Genomic DNA, 14,334 nt, shown 5'->3' on the forward strand with positions numbered 1-14,334 from the left:
CATTTCAGAGATTTAAATATAATAATATATTACTTATGTCAATTTTGGGAGAGGCCTGGAATGTAATCCATTGACTTCTCATTGACTTACATTATATAATTAGGTTCACTTTACACTGATTTTTTTTTTACAACAGTTCCTTCAGGAACGGAATCCCATCATAAACCAAAGGATATCTGTATAGGAAGATGAATCTAACTCATATTTGAAGGACAGTATATTCCCTCAGTCTTGAGGGTGATCTTGAGACTCTGGAGAAGCCAGTGAAATTTATACAAATCTAGAAATTTAGTCTGAGAAGCAACTTGAATTTAAAAAGGGGATGACAACTGGGATCACCATCTATAGGCTATTAAGTCACATAAAAGAGTACTCCAGTCGATATATCCTGGGCTTATTCACTGACTTTAAAGGTGCATTTTGATGCCCTGTTGTGGGACAGTATCCACTGCAGGCTAAAACTGCCCTCTGTCCTGGGAACTTCAACACCATTAGGAGTTACTTCTCAGACAGAAGTACGACTGTGAGATCTGAATATATGAAAGAAACATACAAAGTGGAATGTGGCTGTCCGTCCTGGACCCAACTATATGGAATGTGGTTCTTGAACAGTGTCTGGAGTTTGATATGAAAGGTGTGGGGTCAGTGGCTTTTCTGACAACCTTGTGTTTACCATCTTTGCTCAGTCACAGAAAGAGTTGAAGGATAGGGCTGCAATCATTTTGGCTTTACAAATCTTATCTTTTAAAAATTTGCATGTGAGCCCTACTTTCAATGCTACATTCTTGGATTCTGAGGCTTAGCAAATAAGCTTCAGAATCCAATAAAGTAGTTTTAAAAGTAGACTCACATGCAAATTTTTAAAAGACAAGATTTGTGTCCTGTATGCTAAGCTTTGGAGAGTTATGTTTGGTGAGGTATCAAGGGCCATGCTTTAAACATGTTATATGAATGTCTTTTTGTGCCCATTTTGACATAAGCCTCGGGAGCTTGGTGTACAAAGATTACTAATAGTTTGGTAAGAAAACATGTTCTTAGTGTTCAACATTTTGCAAACCTGGTTTTGCTCTTCTGAGCATAACCAGGTCTGTCATACAGTCTCTATGGTGACATTGCAAGTAATACTTGGGAAGATGCTTGTGGATTTACTTGTAGTCCATTCTGGTTTAGAATGTGGTGTTTGAAGTATTCTCATGAAATTGACAGGTTTCCAGTTCTCATCCAGTTGAGGGAAGGGATATACAGCACCAAACATGTTAGAAGTCAAATAAGGTGTCAACTCAATGATGAGTTAGTAGCCATTTAGCAGAGTCAATGGGAAAACTATGAAAAAGGAAGAGAGACTTTTATATTCCTCCTTGGGTGGATATTATTAATTATGGTGAGAAAACATGGTTGATTACAAGACTGATTTTAAGATAGGGCATCATTACTAGATAGTAGAAACTCACCTCCTTGGCAGTATGAATGAAAACTCAAGAGCACTGGATAGCATGATGTGTTATTTTCCTACACCAAGGCTAAGTGGCTACTTTTATGATGTTTATTTACAGAGATAACTTTATTGTTATTTTTATAGTTTTATTAACATTTTTTGAATGTTGTACATTTCATTTCGAAATTGGCAAGTTTTTAAAATTTAAAGTTTAATACTTGTGTTGCATATGGGCCTAAGCCCATGAGTAAAGCTACAGAATAAAGTTTTGTCATTTGAGAATATCCAGTTCAGGAGTGACTAAGAGTCACTGCTCATCCATGGACTGATTTCTTTCATGTTCTCAGTTCTTATTATGTAATCTCTATCTAACATTACTGCACTTTCCTACTGATGAAGACCTGAAGATTATATATTTATGTTATTTTCAGTTAACCTATTAAAATTTAATATCATTGTTTTTATATGAGATAATAAATTTTTAAATTCATTACTTCATATTTTTTATAGTCTGTGTAGTCATGCCTTTTAACAATCAAATTATATTTAGAGAGACACTGTAGCAAAAAATTACCTTGGAAAGCTGAAAGTACTTCTGAGTGAACAGAATGGGTTTCAATATGAAATAACAAAAACTAATGGTACCAATCTGAGTTTTTTGAGATTAAATTTTACTCATATTACATAATAATATGAGTAAAATTGTTCATATCCTTATGCTTTTTTTTACCTTATAATCAATTAATATTCAAATAAATAAGCAAAAATATTCAAATAAATAAACATGAACTGCTTTCGAACTCTCAAAGAATTTATTCTGTAAATTACAAGCGAAAAAATTAGTGTAAAAAAAAAAAAAGTGCTAACCTATAAAATTCATCCAACTTTTGAGTTACTTGGTGGCAAGCCTTCAGACATTCTTCCTCTAGAAGGGATTTAAGTTTTCTGCTCACTTGTTGTACTTTAAGCCTATTTAAAGTACAGTTGTGAATTAGTAACTACAAAAAAATAAATTTTTCACATTTAATGGTATTTAATAAAAAAATAAAGAAAGAAATCTATCAATATAAGGGTATTATTTAAATTAAATTTACTCCCCATTCATTTCTGAAAACGCCTCTTCTTAATAGTAAATCTTCATTTAAAATACAATATATATAAAAATCTTATTTAAAAGCAGAACTTTCCACATTAAATATGGTATTCCTAAAAAAGATAAAATAATAGCTCTAAAAGTAATATGGAAATCTTTGGAATATCTTTATTTGTAAAATTTACTCTTACACCTGTTCCTCTCCAAATATTTGTGATTATGTATTTCTTAACATCTCCTAGAAAATATTCAAGTCTTCTTTCTCCTGCTTACGCCTTTTCTAAACAAAAAATCTTTTGAATTTTCCATTTTATCTGTCTCTAATATTAAAATGCATAACAGATTATTAAGATGCACAATAAATATAAATTGATTTATTATTATATAATAAAAGGTAAAAGCTAAATATTTACACTTTTCAGTAGGAAATCTTTCTTCTGTCATACCTTGAAAAATTATAATTTTTTTTGAATTTCTATTTGTTCAATTTTTGTGCAGATTTTCAGGACTAAGTTATTTACAGCTTGCAACATGTTATGAAGAAAGGAAGACAAAAGTTTTTTTATTTTTTGAGCAGAAAAAGATTAATTCCTGATTTTGAAATAAGCAGCTTTTTGCCAGCAGAAACACTAGAATAACAGGTGAACTTTTCTATAGGTTCAATAAATATACCTGAATGCAATTAGCAGTAAAGAAGGATTGATAAAACTGAGAAACCCTTTCTAAAATCCACAATGATTATTAGAAAAGGTTTCACATTTCAGTATCATGACTGTTAACACCTATTGATGTGAGCATAAGCTTCCATTCCAAGAGTTGCCAGACCATTCTGTGTCTTGGAATGGCAGCTGTTTTTCTCAGCTTGTTAGGTGATTTATAAAGTTTAGAAACAGAAATTATCTATATTTTAGATATGGATATAGATAATTATATCTATAGAATATAGATATAATTATCTATATCTATATTCTGTATAGAGAGCGACATTTCTTGATGGATTTTTCCATTAGCAGGTTTAAATAAATGCACAGAATAACATGTGGTCCTTTGTATTATTCAGGAAGATTTCATCTGCATTACATGAATACACATTTTTACAAAAGCACACAACAAATACTTTCAGCCGAAAACACATTGATATTTCTTAGGAAATGTATACATGCACATATCATTCCAAAGTTTGCACAAATAAAATTATGAAAATTTTAGGAACTTTAAAAGAGAGATTAAGAATGACACTATTGCAATCATAAAATATGCTATAAAACAGTGAATGCATGACAAACAAAGACTTTTCAATAAATTTACAGGATAAAAAAATTGTTTAGGCACCTTGTGAATCTTTATTCACAAGGTGCTTGTGAATTTTATTGTGAATCTTTATTCACAAGGTGCCTAAATTTTAGATTTTTTTATAAAAATTGTTTAGACGTATAAGCCCTATTGTACCTATAGACCTATTGTACTTAAAGACCTATAAGCTTTTCTTTCAGCATTTGCAAAAGAGGACATAATTTCAAGTAAATTTACTTAGCATTAAGCACAATAAAAAATGAGCCTTTTAAAAGCTCCTATTCTAAAAACAAAGGAAAAATTAACAATAATCAGTATATTAAGTTATGGCCCACACAACCAGATATCCATTTATTTTTGGAGTTTCAAACTACATAAAAACTAGACAGGCCTATGATCTGTGACTATTACAGTAATTTAACAACATTTTTTGTAAACATTTTCACAAACAAATCCATTAAATCTTTAAGGGATTTGTCTAAGAAATATTGAAATAAAAATACTAAAAATTGCCATTCTTAAATAAATAATATCTCTTTATTTGATATTTGAAGGTGATATAGCTTATTCTTTTTTACATAAAATCATTATATAGAAATGTATATCCACAGGAAGATTTAACAGCTACTACTATACTACTAAACATTTCAATAATGTCTTAAACTGAGAACTACATTTCAGTGCAAGAAATTATTAACTTGTTAGAGATCCTGCTATTTGCAAATCTATGAGGATTTGTTTTACTAACAAATATCTGGGGTCCCCACATGGGAAGAGTCTGCAAATGGTCTTGAATGCACAGTGCTCACACACTGAATATGTTTTTGCTTGAATAATAAATTTCTATGTCTTATGTGTTTAATGACACAAAACTCAACAATGCAGCACAAAACACAGACATTTAAAAAAAATTGGATATGTTTTAATGACCTTAAGTAATGTTATAGTACTATTTAATCTCATCATAATTTATTATAAGTGAGTGTCCACCAAGACAAAAATGTTTCAACTAAGATGAAAATGTTTGCTAAAAGAGAAAGCATACTTAATTTCTTTTAACAAGTATGATCTTATCCATGCTTGCACAAATACCACTACTCAGACTCTTCCTAGTCAAAAACTAACAGAGTAGTTGCACGAAAATTACTTGCTAGCAGATGCAGAATTCTCTTAAAGCATTACCATTATGTATAGTTTAATTCACTATCTAGTGAAAGATAATGAAAATTAATTACTACACAAAATTATGGAATATAGATATTAAACTTAGTATTCTTCATTCAAAATATATTTGTATTTAAAAATAAATTATTTCACAAACTCATTAAAATAATTTTAAATAAGAAAACTTTTTTTAGATATAAAAGACTATTTAAAAATTGAACAATAAAAATTTTTAAAAAAATTATTTTTTCAAATTATAAAAGTTAGTAGCTTACTTTTCTAGTGCATGAAACTGCTCGTCATGGTAAGACAAAGCTGAAAAAAAGTGTCATCTCAGTTACTACAAATTTAAATATTTAACGAGGGAAAAAAATACTTGAAGAGATTTTTAAAATAAGTCAATAAGTGCTATTAAAAAAAAAAAAAGTATACAAGAATTATTCTTGATATTGTACAGTCCCACGTCTCTATTATAAAACCATTACTCAGTGCACAGTAAATATATTATTAAAATATTATTACACATGCAATTACAAAAAGAATATTAAACTAAAATTGAAAATATGTGTCCATATGTGAAAAACAAAAATTAATAAATTAATTTTAAAAATATATATAAATAGATAAATAAAAGTTTTTGAGAAAATAAAAGAAAAAGGGGAAGACAAAAATGGAAAGATGAGAGTAGGCAGCATAGCTACTAATTGAAAAAGTGAAAAGCATAATAATAAAGGATAAGTATTAATACATTTTAAACATCACAAAGAAATAAATACATATATATATAAGTATACTGTCACATATTGCACAATCCTGGCATCACTTCAAGTGTCAACCACCAGAATTGCATGACAAAGCAACAATATAGTGTCCTCTGTTTCTAGCATAAACTATGTGCCATGGAAAAGTAAAATTAATAAGGAGAATTAAGGAAAAAAGAGAGGGGGGGGGGAAATAAATTTAGAGTAGCCCAAAGTAAAAATAAGGGTATAAGGCAGGATATATAGAAAGCAAGCATGTAATTTACAGTTGATTGACATGACAGAGGACCAAAACAAAATATATAAAGATGAAAAACTAAATTAAAACAAAGAACTATTAATGTAGGATAGTTTTCTCCCACATGGGTCTTTTGACTCTTGTTCCCATTCTATTGTTAGTTTTTATCATACTAGGTAAGTTGTCCTCTATAACTGGTCAGTCCATATTTTCTTTAGTTTTAATTATCCATTTCACTGCCCTATTTATACATTTTATCTACCACATTCTACATCATTTTTCTTTAGTTTTTATTAGCCTTTTGTTTTAGTATTGCATATATCTACCATGTGCTACTTACCACTATTCCCACCAATGGCTGCTTGCAACACCGGGCTCTATCCTACATTAACAGTTCTTTGTATTTAGTTTCTCAGCTATACAGAGTGGTGGACAAAAAAAACTGCATCACCTTAAAAAAAGTAACATTTGTAGTGAAATGTTGTTTGTTTGTTCGTTTGTTATTTGGTTTTTAGGAGCATTAGCAACTAAGGCCATATTGCTCCGTGTAGTGAAACGTATAAGATATTGTTTGATTACAGTCATTTTGTTTGTTGGAAAGCAAAGGTATTGCGTCGATAACACTTCTATTGCACCAGACAGTAATTGCAAGGTATTGCATTGGCCATTTCTATAAATACAGTGTTGAAAGGGTATACACGCTCATTAGTATCCTGTTTTGTGGAGGCATGGCTCCATATGTTCAGTTGACACCAAGAAAAACAAGTTTAGCTGTTGCTCTGTCCCAGGAAGGGCTTTCTACACGTGCTATCGCTGATAAAATAGGCTGCCACAAGTCAACAGTATCCTGGGTGCTGAAATTAAAGCATGAAACTGGTGATGTAAAGAGAAGACCTGGATCAGGCCGTAAGAGATTGACTATGCCTTCTCAAGATCGATATTCGAAACAGCTATGTCTTCATAATCACCATGCTAGTGTTCCTGATCTAAAACTGGACTTTGAGATGGCCTCTGGTGTTGAAACAAGTGTGCGAACTATCCAAAGACAGCTTTCGGAATGTGATCTGCATGCCTATCGGCACAAGGAGCCTTTGTTGACAGACCAAATGAGGAAGAAGCGACTTGCTTGGGCTAAAACGTATGTTTCATGGACAAAAGAGCAATGGAACACTGTTATCTTTTCTGATGAATTGAAATTCAACCTGTATGGCTCGAATGGGAAGCGATATGTCAGAAGATGAAAATCAGAGGCATACCATCCTGACTGCATAACACCAACTGTAAAGTTCCCTGCTGGTCAGATGGTCTGGGGATGCATAACAAGCAAAGGGGTGGGGCAAATTAAGTTTATTAATAGAATGGTGAATGCAGAAACCTACCTCTGTCTTGGAGGAGTGCCTGAAACACGTTATTAGGGATCACCACACAGACGTCCAAAACTGCATTTTTCAACAGGATTCAGCACCTTGCCACACAGCAAAATTGGTAAGTTTTATGTTATTTAGATTTAATGATGAGTTTGTCTTCTTGTTCCACAAGGCTTAAAACATACTTACACTAATGATTTCCTTCATTTATCTCCCTTAAGGTGCAGTCATACCTCAGAAATGCTGTCATTACAGCAGTTCCTTTACCTCCTGTAAGGTCCATGCTTGAGATGCTCCAGTTCGGAGTTGCTGTTCCAACACAAACCACAGATGTTCAATGGGATTGATATCTGGGGATTTTTGGAGGCCAGGGCAATACCTGGAAGTCAGTCTTCCTCATGTTCCACGAACCAGTCTTGAACAATCTGGGCAGAGAGAGTGGCATGGTGCATTATCCTGCTGAAAGACGGCACTGCCAGAGGGGAAGGCTGGTTTTTTTTTTTTGGTTTTTTTTTATGTAAACTCCAAACACGAGAGGTATTAGAACCTATAGTACTTAGTACCGTGCTTGGGTTGGAGGTTGAGAAGATGAAAGAAGATATTTGTTGACACTGGACTTAAACTTCTGTAGATTGCAATTTTCAGGAAATACGTATGAAGGAAGGTTGTTCCAGAAAACGGCAGTTGAATGAATAAATGAGGAAGATGAAAAGTTGGTTCTGTGAGTTTGAAGTTGGACAGTAAATGGATGTTGGCTGGTGGCTGCAAGTGTTCGGACTGTTTTGAAAGAGAGAGTGGGAATTATAGAAGCCAATTCAGAAGAACAGTGCCATGGAAATATCTCTAAAAGATGCATGCAGCAGAAACAGTACATCTGAGACAGAGAGTGGAGAGACTCTGTTAGAGAGGAGTCATTAATTAACCTAACTGCCCTCTTCTGAACAGAATCAAGGAGCCTGAGAGAGGTTTTGGGAGCATCACCCCAGATGTGGGAACAATATTCCATGGTAGGGCTGATTTGCGATTTATACAGAGTGCGCAGTTGTTTGGAAGAAAAGCAACGCCAAGAGCGAAAGAGAAAACCAAGTTTTTTAGATGCAGAGGAAGCAATAATTGTAATGTGCTTGTGCCAAGAGAGATTAGAAGTCAGGGTAATCCCTAAAAGAGATATATCATTTTGCATAGAAATCGGAGTGTCACTAAACATAAGCATAGGAGCAGAAGAATCCTTTTTAAGAGATATAAGACAGGACTGAGTTTTAGAAGGATTGAAATCAACGAAGTTGTCTTTGCCCCACTGGAGAATTACCTGAAGATCGGCATTTAAGCAATTGGTAGCAGATTTTCGAGAAGTTGAAGCTGATTGAGCAGGGCAAGGTTTCTCAAAATGGAAAGTGGAATGCAATGTGCTATCATCGGCAAAACTATGGATAGGATTTCCAGTCAATGGAAGAAGTTCATTAATATACAAGAGGAAAAGAGTGGGGGAAAGAACTGAACATTGGGGGACACCGGCATTAGTGGAGAAGTTAGAAGACAGAGAGCCATCTACCATCACCATCAGTGAGCGATCAGAGAGAAAACTGGATAACCAATTACAAAAAACAGTTGGCACAAACCATAAGATGGAAGCTTGTTTAGAAGAGACCTTTATGCCAAACACAATCGAAAGACTTTGAGATGTCAAGAGCAACTACTTGTGTTTCACCGAACCTTTCCATTGAATTAGTCCATAAATGGGTAACATAAGCCAGAATATCACCAGTGAATCGACACTGACGAAATCCATACTGGAGATTGTTGATCAGACGGAAGGCTTCTAGGTAGTTTAAAAGTTGGCGGTTAATTGCTCCATTACTTTAAAAAGAGTAGAAGTAATTGCAATGGGACCATAATTGGATGGGAGCGATATGTCACCCTTTTTAGGAACTGGCTGCATATGAGCAAATTTCCAAGCAGAAGGAAAAACACCTTTGGAATAAGAAAGTGAAAAAAGGCAGCAAAGAATAGGAGTAAGTTCAGGAGCACAGGTTTTGAGAACAAGCGGAGAAATACCATCGGGATTTGGAGCTTTTAGCATTAGTAGAGGCATATAATGCAAGAAAGCAAGCTTATGCAGCATCAGCCAAAAAAAAAAAAAAAAAAAAAAAAAAAAAAAAAACAGTTCCATTTCACCCCTCCGTTCGTGCGAAATACCTGTCCAGCTGAGCTTTAAATTTATTTAGGCTATCAACTTCCACAAGGGATGGAATTGCTATAATTACTCATGTCAGACTTTGATCCTCATTTTTGAATTGGGGTCACATTTGCACATCTCCAGTCAATGGGTACCTGCCCTGAGTCCAAGGAAGCTCTCATAATTAAGGCTAAGGGTTTGCTCACTGGTTTATCTAAGGGTTTTTTTTATCTAAGGGTTTGCTTAGATCCCATCCATCCCAGGTGCCTTTCTTGTGTTTATCTTCAACAATTTCTCCTCCACTTTACTCTCAGTTATTACAAGATTATCTAGCTTACTGCCAGAGTTGAATACACCTCTGGAATTCCCCTCTTTGAATAATTCCTCATGTGTGAATGTCGATGCAAAATATTAATTTAGTTTGTTAGCTACCTGAGCAGGATCATCAACAGTTGAACCATTAATATCAAGTGGACCAATCTGATTCATCCCCTTTTTTCTAGAGTTTACATAAGTAAAGAACTCTTTGTTGTTTTTCTTTGCATCCTTTGCCAAAGATTTCTCGTAATCTGCCTTCGCCTGCCTAACCTCTTTTGTAACTTGGTTACAGACCAGCTTATATCTATCATAGGCTTCTGTGCCACATGTTAATTTATATGTATCCCATGCATTTTTCTTCTCTGACATATGTCCCATTAGTTCATCTGACATCCATTTAGGCCTAAACCTTGAACAATATTTTAGTTGGTATGTAAATCTTAGTAGCTTCCAAGATAAGTTCTTTCAATGCTTCCCATTTTGAATTTGCTATTGGTAACATCATCAGTTGGTCACACTTTATAGAATTTAAATACTGTCTCAGACCATCGTAGTCAGCTTTACGAAAGCAAAAACCCTTCCCTTTACCTCTGATGGTAGCATCAAGATTCGTCAAAATCCTTCTGACATCCTTTTGATGGAAGACCACAGGAGGCATTGAATGGAAGGATGTTTGGAATGGTGTGAGGTGTTTTACCAAGATCACTAATACAGGTCTTGGGCAAAAGATGGGCAAAAGTTGTGGCCAATAGTTTGGCAAGAGACCAAAATGCTCGGCCACCATTAGGGCAAGAAGCAAGTTTTCTACTCTTAGCCTGTTAGAACCCTAGTTAGGACTGATTAATAACTGCTTTACAATTGTTGCGAGCTTTGGTGTAGGCAGAAAATGAAACTGAAGAATTGGAAACAAGCCAATCACGGTATGCAACATTCTTCTCTTGAACAGCCTTAGCACATTTATTGGAAAACCAAGGTTTAGATAAAGGACGAGATTTTAAAGTGGAGTGTGGGATAAAGGATTCCATTCCTGCAAGAATAATTTCACTGACACGATCTGAGCAGATGTTGACATCAGAAGTTTTGAAACAGAATTCCGACAAAGGAAAAGAAATCTTGCAAGTCATCCCATTTTGCATTCTTGTAATGCCAAACAACACGAGGTTGGGAATAACCACGAGATAAGGGCTCCATTGGAGAAGAGACAATCAATAAGTTGTGATCTAAAGTGCCTAAAGGACCTCTCACTTCGACTGTGTAGTTAGAAGGGTTGTTTGTGAGAAAAAGATCAAGCGTGTTGGCTGTATGGTTAGGATTGTCCGGTATTCTTGTAGGTAAATGAACAATCTGTGCAAGGTCATTAGTAACTGCAAAAGCCTCAGCATCTCGACCAGCTGGGTCGGTGTGACTAGAAAATGGAAGCCAGCTGGAGTTGTGAACATTAAAATTACCCAAGGAAAATTACCTCACTGTTAGCAAAGTTGGACTGGAGAAAGTCAAGTTGCAAAGAGAGGAAGTCAAAATTGCTCCAACTGATTAGTGGAGTTGGGAGAACGGTAGAGACAACAGATGAATTTGACACAATGAGGTATAGAGATTTTAAGCCAGAGAAGACCAAAGAGAGGAGATTCCAAATTGTCAAGTCTCTGACAGGGAATATCAGAACAGACATATGCACAAGTACCACCTTTGAGGTGAAAGGAATCATACAGAGAATAATTTGGGCATCTGAGATGAGCAGTAGATGAATCAACCGATAACTGAAATTCTGTCAGAAAAAGTACGTGGGGTTGGCAGACTGCAAGTGGAAATGGACATCGTTGAGATTAGAATTGAGACCACGTATATTTGTGAAATGAACTAGGAAGTGTTTGGGAGGTTTAGATCTTTTTGCAGATAAGCTTGCTCTATTAGTTTGACAATTCATGGTGTATTCAATAGTAAGAAAAAGAGAGTGGGACATGCGCTATGAAGTAATGAAATTTTTGGATATGGTGTACACATGGTAAGAATATACCCATATCCTTGACATAACGTGGCCTCAAAAATGCTCCCCACATACAGACTACTCGGATCCCCTCCATTCACTATCTGGCAGAGTAGAGGTAGCAAGATTATACACTAGCTGATCCAGAAGCCTCCTAGAGAGTTACCAATAGGTTCGGTCTGGTGTACTAACTAGCGGCCGGCCTGAGAACACCGTTTTAGAGCTGTACCCTCGAAATGTAAGGAATATTGGATCTCGCCACGATGTTCATCATAACCTCAAAAGTCGTCAGTCATACTGCATGATGGAAGAGATGGGGAAGGGTTGACCGGAACTTAGCTCTAGAGACTAAACATGGGTTCCACCATTTCAAGCCTCCAATAAACAAGTGGTGGTATTGCACCGGTTGATGAGGGTCATCTACCACCTTGTATTGCCTGGTAACACAGAGAGGTGGCATTCCCCCATGTGATGTGGGCACCACACCTCGACCCCTATTTATGTTGGTTCACACCTGGGTGGTCACCCACAGTGTGCTTGTGCATTGAGGTTATACCCAGGATTACTAAGTCTCACCATCATGAAGGTACAAGCAGAGGATCTGGCTGTCACAGACTGTCTGGACTTCGCCGAAATTGGGTCTACTTGACTTGAATATCACCCAAATATCAGTTCCATCAGCATTTCAGACTCCCAGGTAGCAAGTATAGCTTGTCTGGCATATCTGAGAGAATGTCTGTGACAGCCTCAAGGACCAAGTGTACAATGGTCAGCAGTGATGTTTAGATAGGTGGTAGACATCAGAGTGCCCGGCACAGGGATGACCGGATCCAGGGTATCCCAGCAGAACATCGCCCAAAGCATGACACCTCTGCCACCGGCTTGTTTTCATCACATGGTGTATCCAGGCGCCATCACTTCCCCAGGTAAACAACGCACACATACCCGGCCGTCCACACGTTGCAACAGGAAACGTGATTCATCGGACCAGATGACCTTCTTCCAATCACTCAAGGTCCAGTTTTGATGCTTGCATGCCCACTGCAGGTGCTGTCGCCGGTGAACTGTGATTAGTACGGGCACTCTGAGCAGCCTGCAGCTACGCAGCCCCAGTTTCAGTAGGGTTCGATGTACTGTGTGTGTTGTGTGACATTACTCCCCTCACCAGTATTCCAATTACCAGTGAGTTGCACCACAGTTGCCCTCCTGTTGCCACATACCATCCAGGAGAGCCTTTGCTCACCTCGAGCATCAATGAGCCGTGGTCGTCCAACATCTTTGTGGGTTTTTCCTCCTCTGACCACTTTCGGTAGGTACTAACCATGGCTGACCATGAGCACCCCACCAGCTGTGCCGTTTTGAATATGCACTGAGCCAGTTGTCTGGCCATTACAATTTGGCCTTTGTCAAACTCGCTTAAGTCCGCTGCCTTTCCCATCTGAAAAACAAGAGTAACACTGATTAATAGAGCTAAGTATCTGGTGTTTTTTATGTCTCAACCCATGCCGTAGTTAACCTGCAATTGTTTCGATTTGCATAACAACTCGCTAGTCATAATGCTTTGGCTCATCGGTGTATACAGGGTGTTTCAAAAATATTGGTACAAACGCTTAGGGGAGGTAGGTAACATCTAAAGGAATGTGAATCGCATAGGAACCCATAACTGGAAACGTCACCGTAAGCCGGTACAAAGCACTGTTAATCAGTTCGTGAGAGGGAAAATTTCTGGTTTACTCATTCAAGTAGTAGTCGCCGCACGAAGAGCATGCATCAATATACGAACTGTGAGCTGGCAGACATGCGCCTAGTGTATGGATTAGCACAGGGCAATGGACGAGCAGCTCAACGAATTTATGGAGAATGCTTCCCAGAGAGACATGTACCGGACCACCATTTCTTTGCACGTATGCATCAAAATTTGTGCGATTATGGGTCATTTAGAGGTAACAGAAGTAGTGCAGGCAGACCACATTCGACGCGAACTCCCGCCATGGAAGAAAGTGTGTTGAATGCTGTCCAGAATAATCCTACTACCAGCACATGTGCCGTTACCTCTGCCTTAGGAGTGTCTCGTTGCAGTGTACAGCATGGCTGGCACGACGATTCCTTACACCCCTTTCATCTCCAAAGGGTTCAGTTACTGCTCCCTGAATATCAACCTGCACGTGTGGCTTTTGCGCAGTGGTTTCTCCAAGAAAGTGTTCAAGACTTGAATCTTCCAGCCTATGTTTTGGTAACGGATGAGGCATGCACGGAAACTGAACTTGGCCTGTTATAAAGTACGATCACTCATCGGTGAAGACAGGATATTAGAGCTGGAAAAGGAATTAGAAAATGTGAATTGGAATATCATCAGTCTGGCTGAAACAAGAAGAAGAAATGAATCACTTATAAGTTTATCAAGTGGAAATCTGCTGTACACCAATGGAAACAGTGAAAGGAGTGAAGGTGGAGTTGGGTTTCTGGTCCATAAAGATTTTAAAAACAACATTTTGGAATTCAAAG

At 36.6% G+C, this 14,334-nt stretch overlaps 1 protein-coding gene across 1 annotated transcript in view; it reads right to left on the reverse strand.

Moving 5' to 3' along the window:
• The window catches only part of IKKepsilon (I-kappaB kinase epsilon), a 217,132-nt gene that overhangs the window by 45,004 nt on the left and 157,794 nt on the right, over positions 1-14,334 (reverse strand). The window contains exons 15-16 of the mRNA XM_090369072.1: positions 5,261-5,300; positions 2,303-2,404 (exon numbers count right to left, since the gene is read on the reverse strand). Coding sequence (XP_090225198.1) covers positions 2,303-2,404; positions 5,261-5,300 — 142 coding nt within the window. The remainder of the gene's footprint in view (positions 1-2,302; positions 2,405-5,260; positions 5,301-14,334) is intronic.

Source organism: Mastigoproctus giganteus, chromosome 2 (genome assembly GCF_048544385.1).
Source record: "Mastigoproctus giganteus isolate SK-2022 chromosome 2, ASM4854438v1, whole genome shotgun sequence".
NCBI lineage: Eukaryota > Metazoa > Arthropoda > Arachnida > Uropygi > Thelyphonidae > Mastigoproctus > Mastigoproctus giganteus.